Genomic DNA, 21,086 nt, shown 5'->3' on the forward strand with positions numbered 1-21,086 from the left:
AAATTAGGAGACAGAACTAATTCACAATTAGTCAGTGATTGCAAAATCGGTTTACTTCTGTGGAACATCAGAACAGTTTAACCTCAGACAAAATAAAACTTTTCATGTGCCTTTCCCTCAAATTTACACAAAACCAAAATGTTGATAGTGAAAATTCTAAACTGCAGTATTTCATTTGAAAAAGTAGTTTTCCTAAGCTCCTCCATTTTATGCGGGTTTTTTCCCCTCAATTTAAATATAAGTTTATTGTTGACTTTCCACAAAATATGATTTGTATCCAGGAGATTTCCTTCAAATTCCTGCATTGTGATGTTGAACAAGAATTTCCTATTGTGTTTCCAGGTAAAAACTCTGTTTTAAAAACTCCTTTTGATTCAGTTTTACTCTAGACTGGATTGCCTCAAACTGCTGGGGAAGAAATGCCACTAGGGCACAATGGTGCAAGTCACAGTTATTGAAAGGAAACCTTAAGGAGTTTAAGCTTGCTTCTGTTTCAGAGAGAACGAGGTTCAAGGCGTGTTTGTATTCGTTGTAATTTGTCCCATTATAGAGCTGCCTAAAGGTACATAACTCAGAGTTTGATTTGCATTTGATTTTCCTCAAAGGAGAAAGATGCAGATGCAACATTTCAAACATAGCCCAGTTCTATACTAGTGCAAATTATTTATCCCAGGAGCTACTATAAGTTTCTTAAGGTAATCAAAGTCATTGGGAATATACAAAGAACATGAAACTCCTAGTCATAGAAATTTAACTTCACATAATTATGCATGAGCTATCATGGATAACAAAATATGAGATAAGAGTGGAGTAGTGAGTCCCAATGACACTAATTTAAGAAAAAGACCTACAGTGTAACTGTAAAAATACAGGACTTTTTGAAGGGTGTTTGAAGTAAAAATGTAAATGTTTGTGAGGTAAAGATTTTTCTTAAAGTAAATTTAGTAATACCAGCCAAAACAAACGTACCACAAGGAGTGATCTCAAGATATCTGTGTCACTTCCAATCTGTTTTATTGTGTTTATTTAATAGCTAGCACTGTCACATTCTAGTTCTAGAATGGGACTACTACACAGCCCTCAAAGATTAAACAAAGCAAGAAACATCACAGTGAAAATTTAAAATCTAAGTAGAAGCCTATCATACCTTACTTAAATACAAGTGGGAGTCTGTTATTTTCTGTTTGCTTTGCCAGTTTCTTCATTTAGCAGTAGTTGTAGTGCAAATATGTCTTACATAATTTTTTACTCTAAAAAATAATTTGGAAACTTAATCTGTCAAATATATTTTTATCTTTTGTAAGATTGTGAATATTAAAAATGAAACACCCTCATTTGTTCAGATGGTTGATTTTTCTATTGTTTCTTTCTCTCTTTTTCCATTTTTTATTCTTTTTTTTCTGGTAAGAGGAATGAGAAAGGAAGGCAAAATCCCCTTTGTTATCATAAAAAGCAATATCACAAAATCATTCATTTTATAAAAATACTTCCTCAAAAAAGCCTTTTGTATAGGTCTCATTGTTATATGTGTTCTTCACATCCCAGTGAAGCTATAAAATGTTCAAATTAGTACAGTAGAGCAAATAGCTATAGAAATTAAATTAGCTGTAGATTAGTTGTACAAAGGTTCACAATAAAGCTGCTTCCTGTAAACTCACAGCGAAACTGCATGTTGAGTTAGTGATACCAAAAGCCTTTCTTTTGTACTATAATCAAAAGGCAAGTTCCTGGGTTTAGTCCTTTTTGTCATAAGGGTGGGGTACACAACAATAGCAGTGAGGTAGAAATCCATCCTGAGCCATTGATCTCACCTGCCTAGGCTGGATCACGTCAGCCTGCAGATTTCATTCCCTATTTTTTTTTTTTTTTTTTTTTTGCAACTGCTAAATAGTACTTGCTTCTCCCTGTTTCTGCTGCTGTTTTGTTCATATTTATCTAGGAATATATCAGAAGTTTTGTGTCTGGAGTTATTCCAAGAGAGCAGCATATTTGACTTTGTTCAGAATAACCTGCCTGTCTCAGCTGAGGCCAGTCACAGCATAATGGCATAGGAAGTGATAAAAGTGTGGGCTTGCTGTGCATTTAATTAGCAGAGATGGGAAATGGAAATACACTTCCTTGAAAAAATTGTAAAAAGCAGGAAAAAATTTGTTCTAATGCAGTAACAGCTTCATCTGGACTAATTTAATCACTCAGTTCATATGAAATTAGACCTGAAATTGTATAAAATACCCCTTGGAACTCTATCAATTTAACTACTCCTGGAAGTGTAGCAAGAGAATCATGTTTCACATTCTTGCAGCCAAAAAAAGTGTGGTTTTTTATAAATTATTCTAGTGAAACCCTTCTCATCTTGGGGGTGTTCGTGCTTTCAGATACATAGAACCAATCTATATTTTTTCACTTATAGTAAGTTTTAGTTTGCTGGCGAAACGGACATTGCCTGACACAGGAGTCAGTGAGAAGAAACCTGATCTGCTTCTATTTTACTTTCTGTAGGTATCTTGTTACCTAGTGAGGCTCTTGCATTTTTTGCAGGTTAAATATTTATGTACACAGTGTGGGAGGTTTTCAGAAAATACCAGAAGTTAAGTCATCTCTCTGGAAACACTGAGAAACAGGCAGATAACCATGGATGAAGGTAATTATTTGAGACTTAGTGTGTATTTAGTAAAAACAAGAAATGTTTGCGTATGTTACTTTGTGACACACAGCTATTGAGAGTGGGAGGGTGGAGTGAGGCTACTATCTCATCAAATAAATTGAGTGCAAAGTGTAAAGAGGACAACCATCTGTTTTTCAGGGAAAGAAAAGAACTCACTCATATGAAATACATACTAAAAGAGCTAAGTCCTTTACACAGCAGTAGGATAAGCACAAATGAATGACAATAGTTTTAAACACAGCTAATTATTTTTCAAAAGCTGTCTTGCTAACTTAGGAAATATGGTTTTGAATGATAGGGATAATTTGGAAAGTTGTGTATGTGTCTTCATAAACATTTAGAAAAGTGTAATAAATTAAGAAAAGTCACCATTCTAATTAAAGTCACTGCAGGTTTTACAAATAGTTTGTGATTTTTTAGAAAAACAGGCCTGACTTTTCACAGTTCAACAAGTTATTGAATATTTCAGACATGACACTCATGTAATTTCAGAAAATGCAATCTTAGAAGATGAGCAAGAGAGATTGTACAGGGGAATCATCAATGGGCTGATAAATGTGGCTTCTGGTGAAAGTCTGAAAAGTGGAATGATGTTAATAATGGAAGAATCTTTAGTTATTTCTCAGAAGACTGAATTCAGAAATCTTAAAAAAATTATCTATTTGATTGTAGGACAGGAAGCTATGAACTTAAGGAAAGGGAGTTTCATTTGGATTTTAAACATAAATCATTTTCACCATAAGTGATTAAAAATTGGTTAAATAGGTCCTAATTTCTTTTTTACCACTATTTTATTTAGGACTTTTTTTTTTGCTAACTTAGACCTTTTCTCAAACCCTTACATCCCTGCTGCTTATTTCTTCCCTGAAATGTTAGCTCCTGATTGCTGAAAAAAGATTAACCTGCAAGGCATTTCCCATTGGATTCTGCCTCAAAGAAGAGATGATGAGGTCACAACCAAATAGAAATAATATTGCCAAAAGTTGCAGGTTTCCTCATAGATTTTCCACAGAGATAACATGCATCCTAACTGTGACGTCTTAAAATTGTCTTCAAATTGCACTTGTACTCTTAAAATAATTTTTGTTATGCAGATTATCTCCTACAAAAACTATTGTGATATTTCTTTTTTTTTTTCTGATACAAACCTCAATGTGGTCATATTTGAGGCATTGAAAAACAGAAGATGGTTTGTCTTGCCCTACCTTAGAAAGCAGGGTGTGGAAAGGCAGTATAGGGAAACATGAGGAAGATTTACAGCTTCTTCTATGCAACCTGCAGATTCTGACCATAAATCATGGGGGAACAGTCTTCTCTTACCTAATATTAGGCCTTCCCACACATATTTGTAGAAGTAGTTTTTCCTCAAATGTCAAACATAGTTCTTAAGCATTGTGTTTAAAATTTAAATGCAATAGTAAACATTTACATTGAAATGCCATGTCTGATTTAGAGATAAATAGCAAGATTAGTGGGGCACTGAAGTCTGTGTGTAGTCTCAGGCAGCTGACTAATGAATGAGCAGACTGGTAATTCCATGGAATCTCAGGTCTATCCAACATGAAGGAGCAGCTTTGTCTATCAATACATATACAAACAGACATCTTATTCCAAGGAATAATAAATCTACATTCTTGCATTTTATCCAGCATCTCTGTGACTTATAGTACAAAATGCATGCCTTTATTTTTATTTTCAAGATGAAAGATCAGCAAAATACAGCCAGGAAAGCTTTGCTGTCTGGGTAGGAAGCTGGAATTTTAACTCTTGATATGGATGTTTTGCTCTGTATTAGCAATATATCAGGCGATAGCTGCCACATATTCTCTTCTTCTTGCTAATATACTATATGTACATATATATGTCCTGACTGTTTAACCTTCACACCAGAAGTGAAGAATAACAAGTTAAACACGTCTGATTGTCAGCTCTGTTGGGCAATACAACTGGGCAAGGTTGTTACTTAAGGCAGCGTAACCTGAGAATGTTAGAGATAAAAATGTGGTTTGACCAGACAGAGTAAAAAGAAAATGTTTGCATAATGCATTTCCATCTGGACAAGAACTGAGTTGTAGCTTGTAACAATGTAAACAAGCCTTTACTTGTAATACGCTGTCCAGGTTCATTGCTAAATCACTTTCAGGGGATGAGATGGAGTTATAAAAGATATCCTAGTACAAATCTTCATACCAGTTGATACCAGTGTGATGTAGTACTAATGAGGAAGGAATGGACTTCCGTGGCAACTGCTGTTGCTACATTCTGTTTCTCTGCATGATCGCAGCAGGGATAAAAATGACAATTTCCACTTTTTTGTAAGCCACAAAGGGAAACAATATGGTCTTGCTTGTCAGGACATTGGGAGAACAGTTACTCTCTATTTTCCACATGATGAAGTAGCAAAAGATATTTATATCTCTCTGGTCAAGTCCAGAAGCAATGGTCTCTTTCACTCCACACTTAAGGGACACTCCTACCACTCCTCTCTCACACTGCTGTTCTTTGTTTTGCATCAGAGCACAGAAGGTGGGACAGACTCTGTTCAGTCTGCTGATGTTATTACAAGAAAGCCTAGTGCATGCATTCACTATGGGTAATGTTGAATAGTAGAGAGTTTATGCATCAATAGGAAGTGCTGTAACAAGAAGCAAGAAAGAAACTTGCTCTCAGACAGCCTCTATACACAAAGTTATTTAAAGAGCCTTTGTTTTACATTGTGAGAGAGTGGTGTGTGGTTTAGGAGAGTCTTGGTGCAGGCACTGGGGATTACAATTCCTAAATCAAAACACCGTCCAAAGGGATATCCCATGCCATACCATACTGTGTGCTGCAATAAAAGTTTAGCCTTAAGATGAAAAAGAAAGGACTTTTTCAGTTACAGAATTTGTCTTTTAAGTAACAATTTTATGTGATGGAGCCCTGCTTTCCTGTAGGTGACTGAACATTGACTTCCCAATGGAAACTAGTGAATTAATTCCTTATTATGTTTTGCTTGCATATTGACCTTTGCTTTATCTATTAAACTCTCTTTAACTCAACCCATGATTTTTATCACTTTTATCATTCTTATTCACTCACCCATCCCTGTGGGGGAGTGAGGAAGCGGCTGCGTGGACCTGAGCTGCTAGACAGGCTTAAACCACAGCAGAAGCTGCTATCGATCTAGCAACATATTCTTGTGCTGCTTCTTTGGGTAGTACTACTTACTAAATTGATCAAGAAAGCATTAAAAAAAAATTCAGACTGTGGTGACAGTGGGAGGGAAGGATTAGTTAAACCAGACTCATCTTTGTTAAACTGCATTTCTAAGCTGCATTTCTCAATCCCTGATATGAAAACATTCTGTCGGCTTCATTATCTGTGTAGAACTTCAACTGGTCCACGGTCATTTCAGTAATAAGTTTGCTATCATTATAATTCTTTCTGACCACTTTTAGGTGTAATTTTCAGGTCTTTTCTGTGGGCACAAGCCAAGTTTTAAAGGCTTTAACACTTTTTGTGTGATGTTGACAGGCAGCGGCAAGTCCCCTAGGCAGATAGTTGAAATTACTGCAATGACATGTCTTCAGTTGCTGAACTTACAGTCACCTACAGTTTCATTACTGTGCATGTGCTCTAATTGCTTCCCAAAAAGCCTGTCATTTGCATTTCATGTTCAGAATCCAGTATTCATTTTATTCCTGGCTGTTGTATAAACCTTGAAGAGCTAGAAAAGCAACATGTTTCTCTATGAAACTTATGAGGTTGGCAAGGTATTAAAAAATAATATTTTTGGTCACAAATATCTTTTATTTCTTTAAAACTCATGAAGAAAACATTTTTTTTTCTGGGGAAATAGAAATTGGTCAAAAAGAAATCAAATATCTTAGTGATATCCAGAGACAAAAGTTGGCCAAGAGTTATGCATTGAGGAGTGTGTTTGAGATGCACTTTTGGATGGAAGCTGCATGAGACTTGACAGATTTTATTCAGGATAGATAGTGAATTCTGACTGCTTTATATCATGGACCTCAATGTGTTTTACTAATTCAGCTAAATCTGACAGTCAAACCAGGATTAAATCACCGCTTCATGTTAGGTTTCAAAAAAGACGGAAAGAAAGACCAAAACTAAAGGTTTGCTCTGATCAATTTCTAAAAAAGTCACCCAGGTTTAATTAAACTGCTGACAGTTTGGAGTATTTTGATCTTAAATCCATTTTGGTGTGTGATATTACAGATCTGGTCTTGTTTCACAGTTTTGATTTTAAGACTCTTTTTAAGACTCTAATGCTTTGTCCTGGCATTTTATTAAAAACAATTATGTTGCTTGTTTTTCAGAAGCATGGGTGCAAAGTGACAACCTTTCAGGCTGGCAAGTTAAAGATTCACTACGAATTGATCCTAGAACTAAACCACAGACCACCAGGCACTCCACTGTTCCTCTACCAGGCAGTGTAATTGATTACTCAGAAGAGGTACAGGAACATCCATCATGTGTGATTGAAAGCATGGTGGAAGACACACCTGAGGAGGGTAAGTAGTAATGGCAGTGCCTCAGATGTTTGGAATGAGATGGTACTTCACTGCTTTCCACAAAAATTGGTGGTAGTATCTGTATTGTAGGGTCACAAAAGCAGAACTGTATAAACGTTATAGCCCACATTGTCATCAGTGGTGATATACCTTGAATATGGATAAAAGTCAGTATAGACTAAATGGAAGGGCTCCTGTCATGATTCAGTTTATAGCTTTTGGACATGATCTTCAAGCTCCTCATGTACAACAGATGCATAGTGGCTTTGTGCCTGTTAAAACAAAAGCCATCAGAACAGGACTAGATTATTTATATGGTCTACACCTGTAACTTCTAAAACAAAGTGTGCAATCTCTCTGAAAACTGTCAAAAACTACAGTTGTAGTTATTCAGAAATAGTAACGTGGCTGCCTAGACTCTGCTGGATGCTTTCATTGTAGCTGTAATGTGAGAAAGGAGAGGCCTCTGTTTTGAGGAGCCTTACACTCCAAGGCAACTAAACTGCAAGGAGCTGTCGTAGCCAGAGCGCCCTTTGGGAGCAGTCTGACTGCAGGCAATGGAAAGAAGTGCAAAGAACTGCTAGAGATGTCTCATCCCTGCCACTCCACAGAGTTCTGTGTGAGTTAACACACAAGTGGTGTGAAAAGGGATGGTCAGTAGCTTGGAGAGTCACATGCTCTGTGAAATGCTAAGTTAAACAGAAGACATACAGACTCATTTTAGCATTCATTAATTAACCAGTTGGAGTTTCCAATATTTTTCTTCCCAATGGTCTGTCTAAATTGAAGACAAACTTTGCAGTTGCAGCAGTACATGATATACTACTGTATTTTTTAACTTAGAAATGAAATCAGGATGTCTGATTAATCTTCATACTAAGGAAAATATAGACCCTATGCTCTTAGCCTGAAAGCATTGATGCATAAGAAGCTAATTTTGCCCCAAGTAGGATTATGTGAAGTGAAGGGCTGCTAAGAGTCTCCAAGATGGCAGAAAGAAAACAAAATGTGCACCAAAAGGATGTAGATGCAAGACATCAAGTCTGTTTGAAAGTAGCTGTTCTATACAGATATTGTGTCCTTCAAAGACATTACTCTCAGAACAAAAGCTGACATTTTTTTATCTGTAATCTATAGCAATGAAAAGGCTGAATTCAAGAAAAAATAATAGCTTGAGCCAAGGGTGCTCTTTTCAACATGTATTTTATGCATTTCATAAATCACCAAAACTGGATCTTGAAAAACAAGACTTTTATGGCTGTACCTGAACAGGAAGGACTGATGATCCACCTAGTAGCTGGACAGTCTGCATTTTAGAATGGTGCATCCACTTACAGTTCAGCTAGTCAAAAAAAGACATGCTGAGACAGGTATTTGTTAGTATAAAGTCATTGCAGTATGTAACTAGAATTGTGTTAGGAGCTCAGGAAAGGTATACATTTATATTTCCCCAGTGCAAAAAATGTCTCAAATTCTGATAATTTATTTGACCAATGCAGAGTCAGATGACTTCTTTCAGACACTGTTTTCTTTCACATCAGAGCACTTGAAGGTGTTGTGGCTTGGTTTTGTCTCAGCAGGAGTGCTGAGTGCATCCAGAGCTCTCATACCTGTCAGACACACCTCATGTAACAATGTGATACTGCCCCACCTCTTAACACACACACACACATACAATCACATTTTCCAAGATATTAGGCAAAATCCAGTTTATTTTGTAATTTTTCAAAACAACATTTTGAAAACATTCCTACAGAAGATGAGAAAGAAGTCCAGAATATAGGCTTTGCATTCAAAATCTCTGTTTTCAGGATCACGTGGAACCATTCAAGTCTCACACAAGTCCTTACACAGCCTTCTTATGCTTCTGGTTTTCTCAGTTACTTCCCAATCTCTGACATCTGTGTAACCCTTTTAATTACTTAAAACACTTAGGCAAAGACAATCAAAGCAAAAATGTCAATGATTTTCACAATATTTTAGCACTTGAATTTTGTTAACAGATGGAGAGGGAAACTCATGGTTGCACAAGCTTGGAATTAATATAAACAAGTGGTCATTTCTGAATTCCCTGATTGGATGGAGTGAAGACAGAACTCAAGAGAAAGGTATATTTACAAAACTAGTATTATTCTTGCTTTCTGGAACAGATAATACTTAAAGAAAAAATAGAGTTTTATTCCTTTTTCCCCTTGTATGTGAGCTCTGATTGAATTTACCTGTGTTACTTGAATTTTCAAATAAAGTTCTTTAGCTTAGATATACACAAGTTACTATTCCAGGTAATTACATCAATAATTTTTAACTTATACTCCTGTTAGTTAATAATGATAGTGGGTTGGGATACTTAAATTAATATTCCAATAGAAAGTCAGCTCTGTATTAAGCCAGAGCAATCTGATTGGGAAAAAAAAAAGTAATTTTATGTTCTTATTTACCAAAAAGAAAGATTAGAAAAGCAAAATTTGTATCATACTCTGATAAAAAAATTTGTCTATCAAATAACTTGTAAAAGGTAGTTTCTTAGGATAAAAAGTGTCATCTTAGTTGTGGCAAAAGATAATTTTCTTAAGAGGCAACATGTTTCTGCATGGGTTTTTAAACCTGATTTTTAAGTTTTAGTTTTAATGACATACATATATGTAAGTAATGAATATCAGTGTATTCAGGAACAAGTAATTGTGAAATGTAAGTTTGTATGGTGTCCCAAGACAAAAGCTGACAAGTTTGAGTTGCTGTATTTCTCCTCTGAGGGGCCTATTTTGTTATTAGAAAAAAATAAAAGGTAGCCAATGCCTTTAATAAAAAATTTTAAATGTAATATGCATATGTGAAGTTGCAGTGCATTTTAGTTGATAAGGTAAATTTTGTTTTATACCAGATCAATTTACCACATCTGGAGTTTCTTCTGCTGCTGATCACAAAGCAACTGAGCTGGAGGAATGTACAACCAAAAAGGTGCCATACATTCCATACAGGTTAGCTACACTGCATATCATCAAGGTAAGAAAAAATTAAAACAAACATCCCCTTCCCTCAAAGAAAGTACCCAGTGATTGGATAGTTTACAATATTTTAAAAATTGACAGTATAAGCAAGAATCTCTTTCCTTAGGATAAACTGGATGAATTGTCATAATCACTGTCATTGAATAAACTCAATTCACACAATTCACACCTTTTGCTCTGCAGGATGGCTTTTTGATTTGCATTTGGAAGCCTGCAGTTAAATTTTGAATATTGATATAAAAATGCAAACACTAATATCAAAGTGCCATCTTAACTTAGATCAGATTGTAAATTGCTTAAATGCCTTTCCCAGGTTGGTGTCTAAAGATGAAAATTCCCTTGTAACTGTGTTTGGAGGAAATCCTTGCCTTCTTATATACATTTTTCAGCATTTTTCTTCATTGCTGGAAGTGGTATGTGACTGGAAGTGTGAGGGTTCTTTTCCTATTATAATATTTTTCGTGCCAGAGACTGCAATAACTTCTGATTTTGTATTTAGATTTATTTAATTTATGGAACATCATGTGTGCGCATTCGTCTGTATATAAAATAAAAACAAATGTACGTATATCCTGGTTTAATGGTTTCCTTGCTTTATTTTTTTCCACTAGATATGGTCTTGTATTCTTGGTCTTTTAGTATGAATCAAAAATGTTCAGTGGTGATTTCTTTTGTACAGACTACTTAAAGACTGCTGAGGAAGGTGTAAGACACAAGTAAAATACCTGAAGCAAATTACTAAAATGACTCAGACCTCTGTGGGTGATGAGATCTGGAGCCCCATCTGGAGTTTTTCAGTCCTCTCAAAGAGGCTTTTCTTTGATTGTGTCTCTTTAAAATTTCTCTACTTCCACTGTAGTTTTTGTGGATGAGGTGTAAATAGGAGAGTATGTTTCAAGACTGCATCGCTGCTTGGTTGCTTTTATGTCATTTGAACTGTGACAGTGTCAGCTGGTAGAGATTCCTCACCCCCAAGCCAACTGCTTGTAAATATTAATAAATATTTAATCTGTCAGCCTAGATCCATGCCAACAACCACAACTATTTTCAAATAATGCATCAGCCGCAATAAATAATCTGAGACTTTATTATTTTTGTTTTGATTGGGCTGAGCTACTCACTGTCAGCAGAATCTGCATCATGTGAAGCTTAAGTGAGGAACTGAAACCAGGAAATCTCTAGAAAAGTTCTAGATTTTTATAATTTACATATGGTCATGTTCATTACTGCTGTAATTGACTGAGCAGTATCTGTTAATCTCGTTCATGTGTCAGTGCAATTTGACATTGTACCTACCAGATAACTATGTCAAATAAAGGTGGACAGCAGAAGCTAGGACAGGAGCTGGTGGAATTTTCCTTTAGTGACTATTATGAACTGATTTAAAACCAAAATTCATTAAAGAGGAACCTGATGCAATTTAAAGCTTAAATGGTTCACTTTCAAACATGAAAATGCTCAATTTGTCCATCCTTGATGTACACATCTGTATTTATTAGTCATTAAAACTGCCAGTGTACTTAAAGTTATATCAATTTTGTAGGATTTCAAATTATTTTAATGAAATACAACATAGAGTGTATTCTTTAACCACTTTGCTTTTCTAACTCTTAAATGAGAAAATGCAATCTTCCCCACTGATTGCCTTTTATCCCCAGTTATAGGCCTCATAATGCTATTCTTCTTTTTTCGAAAACTTAACAATTGTTATAATGACTATGTCTTCCATTTTCTATTTAGATCACAATATTAAAAAGGAAGAAGTGAAGGTACAATGTTAGGACCAAAAGAGAAATTCTATTTCAAGTTATTTCCCAGACTTTCAATAGCATAACGTATTTTCTAATATTGAAGGCTGAAAGTGTTGGCCTGTACTCTACTGGGTACTTATCTCTGGTTCATTGCAGCTGGAGTTGGTAGTGCTCTGAGTTTGTAATTTCCTTCTTCCTTCTGCTCTGAGTTTACAATTTCCCTCTTCCTCTACAGATTGTAAAAGACATGCAGCAAATGAAGAACAGACACATGAAGATAATCAGAAAACTAGATGATATGAGGAAAGAAAAGGAGGTAATTATATTGGAGTATTAGAACTCTTGACCATTAACCAGTGATACAGAGAGATAAAATCTCCTTCATTCACAATTAAATATCCATTCCTGTACCATTCTTCACGTCTGTAAATAATACCAGTGTATCTTGAAGTGTATTTTATCTTACAACTTTGTGAAGTCTGGTTTTACTTTTTATTTGGCACAATGGCAGACATTTTTGTAAAATTTATCTGTTACTAAAATTTTCTCTTAATAACACCTTCATGTCATGACTGGCACCATGGTTTCAACGTTTGCATTTCTGTAGGCTGTGCCTCTCAAGAATGACTGCATTGTTAAGGCCTGTGCCCGGCTGTATTGCCTTTATGGCTTTTTATTTTTCTGTGTGTATTTTTTGTCAACTTTTTACTTAGCTTGGTTTTAGCCTAGCAATATTTTTTTAATGTTGTTTATAGCATAACAGAATCTCTTCACCTGTAAACTCCTTCAAGGTGACAATGAGGATCCAGAGGTGCCATTCCTGTGACCTAAATTCCACAATACCTCTCTATCCTTAGTGGAAGTATTTGTTTCTCTAAAAATATTTCTAAAATATTTTTAAAATATTTTTGAAAAATATTCTAAAAATAGAATTTTTTTTTCTATTTATATAGTGGAATAATTTCTGGAATTATTTCCATCAGTCAGTAATTCTCCCAAAAAGATGGAATTACCTACATCATCTTTTGCTACTCTGTCCCAGAATGTTTTCTCGGAGTTACAGCTTCACGATTCTGTTTATTTGTCACACATTCTCCTTTTCTGATCCACAGTAAGACAGGAATTCTGCTCCTATGGAGAACAATGCTTTCCACACATTTAAAGTTTACTGTGGGCACTCAGAAAGAGGAGATTCAGAAATTCCTCTAAAGCCACCAAGGGGAAGTGAGCAAATTCTTCTGACTGTCAAGTAAAATCTAGAGAATTTCTTGTCTGTCATGTACAAAGGCTATATACCCTTTAGTGTAGAATCTAGAGAATTTCTTGTCTGTCATGTACAAAGCCCATATACCCTTCATATTGTTCTCAGGTTGTCACATCTGTACAAGCATTGTATACGAGTGTAAATCCATTTCTGAACTTTGATAGGGATGTAACCCTGACACAGTCATATCTTCCACTCTCAGCTGATCACAGACCACTAAGGGAAGAGAAAGGGAACAGGGAAGAACACAGACACAAGACACAACAGCCTCCTGGGCAGTGATGCAAACACTATGCAATGATCTTACTTCACAGAATTGCTGTAATTTTGGTTGCAAAATTGGTGTGGATTTTTTTAATGCTACTTCAACACTTTCCTTGTCTGAGCTAAGTTTAATTTCTTTAAAATTGCTTAACTTTGCTTAGGCAAATTCCTCTGAGAAAGGCTTTGGTTTTTTATTTCTGCAGAAAAATACATAGAATATATGTTATTTTAGCAGTAAGTTTTGCTTGAAGTCTGCAATGAATGACAGTACAAACCTCCTGTGATCACTGGTAAATGTTCACAGACAATAAAAAACATTGAATGAAGAACAAAAGAGAACCCAAAATGGAAACTGTTTCCTTTATTGTGCCTGACTTCCTGTTCTCATTCACTATTAATTTTCTCACTAATGTTTTGTTGTAAAGGAGGAGACTATAACTACTATAAAGAAACATTACAGTGAGAAAATGAGGTGTCTGAAATCCCATTTAGAAGCTTACCAAGAGCTGATGACCAAGAGCAACGTACACTGGCAAGATACAGTTAAGGTAAACAAGTATTTCTGTTTCACATGGGGATAAGCACAGCAGGTAATTACAGAGGTTGCAGGAACAGGCCTTATAATTAATGCTCTGTTATGGACAGACAGTTAAATGAAGACATGCAGTTTTTAAAATTTTAAAATTTTATTTTAAAATAAGCTATGGTTTTCTCATTCTGGAGATGAATACAGCTTTGCACAGTATACTTTCAAATCAGTTTTCATAGCTTGGCCTAGCTGTGCTATGCACTTGGAAGTAGATTTGCTGTCATGTACATAATGTTTGAAGGATATTCCTAGAAAATTTAGGATGTGTGCTGCTTATTTGGTGATGAATAGATATTAAGGTTTATCCTATTCCTCATTTCTGTTTTGCTACTAAGGAAAAGGTTCAGAGTCCTCAAGCATTTAGAAAGAGTCTTTAGAAACACAGTACCTCTGGCCATAGATGGTCATTGCTAAATGAGGAATTTTAATTTTTTTAAATCCACAGGCCTTAGCAGCCTGGTCCAATATTATGACTTTTCAAGGCGTAGAACAAAAAAACTGAAACTGGATGCCTTTCTGAAAAATAGTGTTGCAATTCTCATCCCTTTTGCCCTATTTTACTGCCTTCAGAACCTAAGATTAAAAAACAGACAACTGATCCAAGAGAATGAAGATATTCTTTACCAAATGAAACAAAGAACAGAGAACTGGAGAAAAGAAAAGGTAAAGAAACAGAGTTTGTGTTTTCTTTTTCTTTTTGGAGTCAGATGGTGTTCTTGCTATTGTTTCCAGGGTGTGCTGTTTACCTGCATGTATACTTTTAGATATGTACATCTAAACTGGTGAAGATTAAACTACTATGCACGTGCTTTCTTCTTTTTTGATAAAACTGTATGTTTTTTCCTAAACAGCAAAAAAGATGGCATATGCTGTTTTGTCTTACTATGTTTTTCTTTCCACTTAAAATTATTAGATGGTCATTTCTCCTGCATTCCATACTTTGTCTTTTTTTGAAGAATTTTAAAATTGCAGTACAGCACGTTGCTTCTTCCTTGTTTAGCAATTAAAATTAAAAATCAACAAAAGCATGTCATTGTCTACATTACTGCAATATTGCATTTCAGCTGGCTGATAGCAGCAAAACTACCTTATTTGGTGTTTCTCATTAAAAACTCCTTAAAGCTCCTGAGGCTTTCCAAATTTATCTGTAGTAATGGCACTTTAATTTATTAATAGCCTAGGTGTAAAAAGCAAAAAGAAATTTGTTGGGTTTGTCATCGACAGCCTTGGTAAGCATGGCCTGATATTTGTTATTTTCTGCCCAGGGTTCTGCTCTGAAGATCTTACCCCGCCTTGGGCTTGGGAGGGTTCTGGGGGCCCAGTCTGTCAGGGAGATTCTTCTTTAATTTGTGAAACTGAATGCAGAGCTCAGTGTGATTTCTGAGCGAAGATCTTGGACAAGATTTTTAGTTTCTCTTCTCAAGTGTCCTAGCACCACCTTCCGTTTAAATTCTGCATGGCACCAGTATTTATAGCGAGGATTTTCACTTTTCAAACACATTGAGCCATGCTCACCGCTGTAATATCCTATGCCTTATGGAGAAACTGCATAAAACCTGTGGGGCTTACAAATCTTTTGGCCTAATTATTATATGTCGAGGAAATGTAGCAAAAGTATTATAATGAAGCGTTAAAAGTGATGAGGATACTATGTACTAAGGCTTGTGGGAAGAAGGAATATTTTGTGTTAGCCCGCACAATCTTTTCTGCAGAGTTGCCATAGGAATCCTTCCAAAAGCTTTTGTGATTCAACTGTTTCGGGAGAATCAATCATTTTGTCACTCTTATCATTTAAGCAGTGTGGACAAAGGCCTAAGAAAGTATAAGCAGAGGACCCCTTGATTGAGGCTCATGTGAAAACTCTGGTGCCTGAGCTGTCTCTGGTTTATTTCTGTATTTTCCTGTCCAGCGAGATCCAATTTTACTGCTCAGTAGCCCATTTTTGTTGGTTCTACACATAACCAGAAACAACATTATTTCCTTATCATTGATTATTCTCCCCAAGGAAATATAATGAAAATCGGTAGAGTGTTATTTCCTGCTATTCTTCTTTCCTTGTCTTGCAGGTCTGGATTATAGAAAATTTGTGTAAAAAGCTAGATTACCTTTATACACAGCACACACTGAGTAAGTGTTTCAGATGCAGAGTTTCTTGATCTGTTTCTGTTTCTTCCCTGTTTGCTCTTTTTTTTACACTAACTAAGCTGCATACCTGCTGAAGTCAATATAAGTACTTCCATTTCAATACTGTGTGTGCAGGTGGAATAATAAAAGAATGCTGAAGCTACAAATACTGCCTGTAGTAACTCCAAACCACTTAGCACACTTTGCTTTTTACCATCAGCATAATTTCTCAGTAGGTTTATTTCAACACTTGTTGCCTTTCTTTTGAAATGTAAAGCAAAACAAAGCATGAGTGCTTAAAAATTCTTTGAGTTTAAATAAATAAAAATGAGTTATTGATGAAAATGAAATATTAATTATTAAAAAATATTGGCTTGTGACAAATTCTTGATTTCTAAAGAGAAATAATTTTACAGAGACAGTATTGTTGGAACTGCAGATTAGAAATGCTGAAGTTATTCTTACCTGGTTTTCTATTGTTTTAAATTCAGCTTTACAGGAACTACACAACATCAGTTTACACGTGGAAAGATTGCAAGACCTCATGAATTTCCAGATAAAAAATCTTCAGCAAAAGTCTGAAAAGGCAGGAGGAGAAAATTCAGATATGTCAGAGGTTTTAATATTAAAAACAGACCAAGTGAGCACAAAAATGTAATTTTAACTGGTTGTTTATGGGATTGCAGCAGGTATTTCAAAGTCAATCAGGCTGATTCTTTCAAAAGCTGAAATCAACCATGGGTCTAACTGAAAGTAATTAAGGTGTGCAAACATATACATGGCTTGAGAATTATACATTTATGATGAATGATTAAAACATCACAATAATGAAACAAACTCCTTGGTTCTGGAATCAACAATAGTGTGCTATGGTTGTCATTATATATTTGATAGCAGACGCTTTGCTACAAAATGCTTTTAAGTACCCACCTCTTTGATGTAAAACGACTATATTCTAAACATTGGAACCAAAGAAATCATTCAGTATTTCATTTGCTTTTCTTCATTTCTGCTCCACCTTACTCATTAAATTCTCAGTAGTTTTGTATGAAAGCAATCAAAATTTAGATCTTGGTTTAGTGTATGAGAGTTATCTTTTGTGCCTGCAGGCAGCTGATGAAGAAAGGAAGATTGACTGGTCAGTGGAAAAGGAATATCTTTGGCAAACACACACCATCCTGCAAGAGATACAAGAATCTGTACAGAAACGAGAGAGGGAAGTCACTGAGCTCTTACAAAGTGAAAGAAGATTTAACAAGGCAATGAAACCTCAAGTGACTGTGCTAATACTCTTGAAATCTCTTATCAAGATGGTAAGAATATGCTTTCGGCAAAGATAAAATTTTATTTGTTTAATGGGCTTTCTAAAAACTTCATTAAAGAAAAAGAATGCAGTTTACTCTATAAATGTCATAGTCTTAAAAATGGCAAAATGTTATTTTGTATACGTTAATTTACTGGTAAGATTTTCAGACTATTTCACATAATTAAAGGCCAACTTGAATACTCATTAGTTGGCTTTTTTTTAAAGATAAATTTTGGTTTGTCTTTATAAATTAATTTATTTAAAAATAAATTTTAAAGATAATGAAGCATGAGAATGCTATCATGGAAAAAACATGTTTTTCTAGCCTTTCAATTACGTGAACTGCACGAACTGCAACTTTTTATCCTACGTGTTAGGTTCACACCATATATTGTGATGTTCCTGGGGCACAGCAACGCATCCATCAGTTTATCAGGAAGAATGAGGATGAAAGATCTGATCTGGAAGAAGTTTTTAATAATGCTCAGGCTGACATTCTGTCGTATGAAATATTTTGTGGGAATGAACATATGGATGACACAAGGTATATTGAATAGCTAATAAAACAAAGGTAGAAATAACATAGAAAAGTAATGAGCTATTTTCACAGAGAGAAAAATATATTTTTAAGATTGCTGTTACAGTTTTTATTTCTATTTATAGGGGGAAAGTATTAAAGCAGGGTCTACATCTATATTTTGAAAGAAATAAATAACTTAGAAATACCTTGTATAAAAAGCAGAAAAGCATCACAACTTAACTCGCTTGTGCAAGTTTTTTCTATTGTATTATAAAACATGCTGGAATAAGCTTATTTGACAACCCTGTGCTACAACATCATCATCTTTGCTTCCTACTTGTTCTACAGAAAGTTCCTTTTAAATTAGCTTTTTTATAAGTTAACTTCCTTACTAAAATCTTCTAAGGGTTTTTTTAATTACTATTTTTCTTTTTTATTTTTTTCTCTTCTTAATGATAGGACACGCCTCCCAACAAAGCTTTTCAGAAACATTGGGAAAGCAAAGTCTGATTTAGAATATGTTGAAACAGAAAAAATTGTGTTTGACTGCATCCAGACAGGAGAAATCCCCAACTGGATTAAGAGTGATTGTCTTTATGTAGACTGGTCAGGTGAGAAATCCTCTTGTCAAATCACAGAAGCTTAACTATCGTCACCCAACTAATTTTTGAATACATAAAACAACAGTGCAGTAGTAAAAAGCATGTTGTTGCCATGCCTTAAGGGTTTCTATGTCACATCTTCCATTTTGTGTGTTTTAGTGAGCTACTGTATGAATTGTAATAATGGGTAATGGTTTGTAACACAGGGCTTCTGAATTTATACTCCACCATGCATCTTTTCTTTGGTATCTTTATCATTTTGATAATAGATGTCTTTTTATATTGTGTCTAAATATCTCAGTGCATGCTCTAGGTAGATGCACCCAGAATCTGCCCAGATTTGGCAAACATGCGCTGAATGACATAAAAAATGTGGAATTCACAAGGCAGTAACCCCCTTTCACGAAAACTTAAAAATACCCATTGCATGCATTTAACACACTGTGGTCTCCCAGTGGGACTAGCAGAAAATCTTTTTCAAATATTTGGTTTGCTTTTTCTCTGATTCTGCAACACAAAGTCTGATCTAGTGACTTAGGGAAAGGAAGGCAGATGTGTTCTTGTATTTGAAAAAAAAATATTATTTCTAATTTAGAAGATTTACTGGGTTATGTATTGATCCTGTGTAATTATATAATTATGGGAACTCTCCAGAAGACCCTGCAATATGCTCTGAGGAGATAGAGTCACCATTCCGAGAAACTCATGCTGAAGTTTAAAATGGAAATCAAGGTAATACCTTACAATGTATCCCTCCACATGGTTTTAAATAAGTATTAATAATCTGATCATTCTCCTAGCTATTCTTAAGGGATTTGAGATTTGCTCTTTTTCTGTGATGTCTAAGCACATTTGCATCCAAGAATGACATAGTTTTGCTAACCAGTGAATTATAGTTACAGTTTTCTGTGTAAGAAAGGATTCCCATATTGTATTTTGCACCTGTATATCTATTGTGTTGTTCATGTACAAGTCTTTGTTCATCTTGGTGGCCCTTGATGTCTATCACAATTTAAATGTATTAAAATCATAGAACTCTTTAGGCTGGAAAAGACCCTTGTGATCATTCAGTCGAATCATTAACCCAGTGCTGTTGACTACCATGTCCCTAAGTGCCACATCTATATAGTTTTTTAAATGCCTTCAGCTATGGTGACTCAACCACTTCCCTGTACAAAGTGTTCCACTGTTCAGCAACCCTCTACATGAAAAAATTTTCCCCAATGTCCAATCTAAACCACCCCTGGCTCAACTTGTGGCCATTTCCTATGGTCCTGCCATTTGTTTCCTGGGAGAAGAGATATTTCCCCATCTCACTCCCACCTGTTTTCATGTAGCTGCAGAGAGCAATAAGGTTCCCCCGAGCTTCCTTTTGTCTGGGCTAAAAACCCGCAGTTGCTTCAGTCAGTCCTCAAAAGATTTGTGATCCAGGCCCTTCACCAGCTTTGTCGCTTCTCTCTGAATGTATTCCAGCAGCTCTGGTTTCATATCTCTAATGATTTGGGATGCATCGATTCCTTGCTTATTAGTAGGTTACAAAAAAAACCACTGCCTCATGTAAATTTACATCAGAGTAAATAACTGAAAAAAGTAACTGTTTGAATTGAGTTTTCTCACACTGGGCAAATGACATCCATGGGCCCTGACAGGATGTACCCATGAGTGCTGAGAGAACTGGCATAAATCATAGCAAGTCTGCTCACTATCCTCTTTGAAAGTTCATGGAGCTGGGGAGATGTGTCTGAAGACTGGAAGAACTCAAATGTCACCCCAGTTTTCAAAAATGGCAAGAAGGAGAGCACAGAGGCACAGAGAATTATCACCTCAATTCCTGGAAAGGCAATTGTCTTGGTTTAGGGCAAATTTGGGAGAAAATCTCCAAAGTGGCCCCTCCCTCAACTCGTTTGGGAAAATATTTCCTTGGAGAAAAGTGGAAAACAATTTAACAGGCAAAGCATTCACCATCACAAAAAATGAATAATATTAAACAATAAAACCTCTTGCTTGCCTGAAGAGATGACAAACTCAGAAAGTCCCATTCATGAGCTGTAGGTCAGCTCACTCAGTCTCTTCAGTCCCTCCAGTGATGGAAATGACACGGCCCAGGCCCGGCCTGGTGAGCCACAGGTGTGAGCTGCTGGGTGCTCTTCTGGGTGTTCAGTCCAGAGCAGGTTTAAACATTTACAAGAAAAAGAAAAACCACAGCCCAGGGAACTTCTCTGCCTCAGCTAGCTAAAACTAAGTAAAAAGCAAGAGAGAGCAGTCTCCCGCTGTCTGTCTGTCCGCAGACAACACAGTCCAGGAGCTGGGATGTGGAGGAGTGAGTGCAGTTTCTGGAAACAAACCTCATGCTTCTTCTCTTCCCACCTTTCCATTCAGAACCAATCTTAAAGGTTCGAAACTTATTTCTGGGCTAAACAGACAAATGGGGATACAAGCATCATAAAGTCACCCCAGGACAGCAATGGAGCTCCTCATT

The 21,086-nt window shown here is 35.8% G+C and overlaps 1 protein-coding gene across 1 annotated transcript; it reads left to right on the top strand.

The window, feature by feature from the left end:
- The first annotated feature begins 7,154 nt into the window (after positions 1-7,154).
- On the top strand, positions 7,155-19,353 carry LOC135460101 (uncharacterized). The gene is made up of 12 exons (XM_064736772.1): positions 7,155-7,179; positions 9,183-9,287; positions 10,061-10,182; positions 12,174-12,254; positions 13,892-14,014; positions 14,626-14,718; positions 16,122-16,182; positions 16,671-16,819; positions 17,289-17,492; positions 17,863-18,029; positions 18,465-18,616; positions 19,262-19,353. The coding sequence occupies exons 1-12, from the start codon at positions 7,155-7,157 to the stop codon at positions 19,324-19,326; spliced, it is 1,347 nt and encodes a 448-aa protein (XP_064592842.1). The 3' UTR covers positions 19,327-19,353.
- The last annotated feature ends 1,733 nt before the right edge of the window (positions 19,354-21,086 follow it).

Source organism: Zonotrichia leucophrys, chromosome Z (assembly GCF_028769735.1).
Source record: "Zonotrichia leucophrys gambelii isolate GWCS_2022_RI chromosome Z, RI_Zleu_2.0, whole genome shotgun sequence".
Lineage (NCBI taxonomy): Eukaryota > Metazoa > Chordata > Aves > Passeriformes > Passerellidae > Zonotrichia > Zonotrichia leucophrys.

Coding starts and splice junctions, on each gene's coding strand:
- LOC135460101 (XM_064736772.1), top strand. CDS start 7,155: ATGGTGGAAGACACACCTGAGGAGG. Junction 7,180..9,182: donor GGAAGACACACCTGAGGAGG/GTAAGTAGTAAT, acceptor TTTTGTTAACAG/ATGGAGAGGGAAACTCATGG. Junction 18,617..19,261: donor TCTTTATGTAGACTGGTCAG/GTGAGAAATCCT, acceptor GGAACTCTCCAG/AAGACCCTGCAATATGCTCT.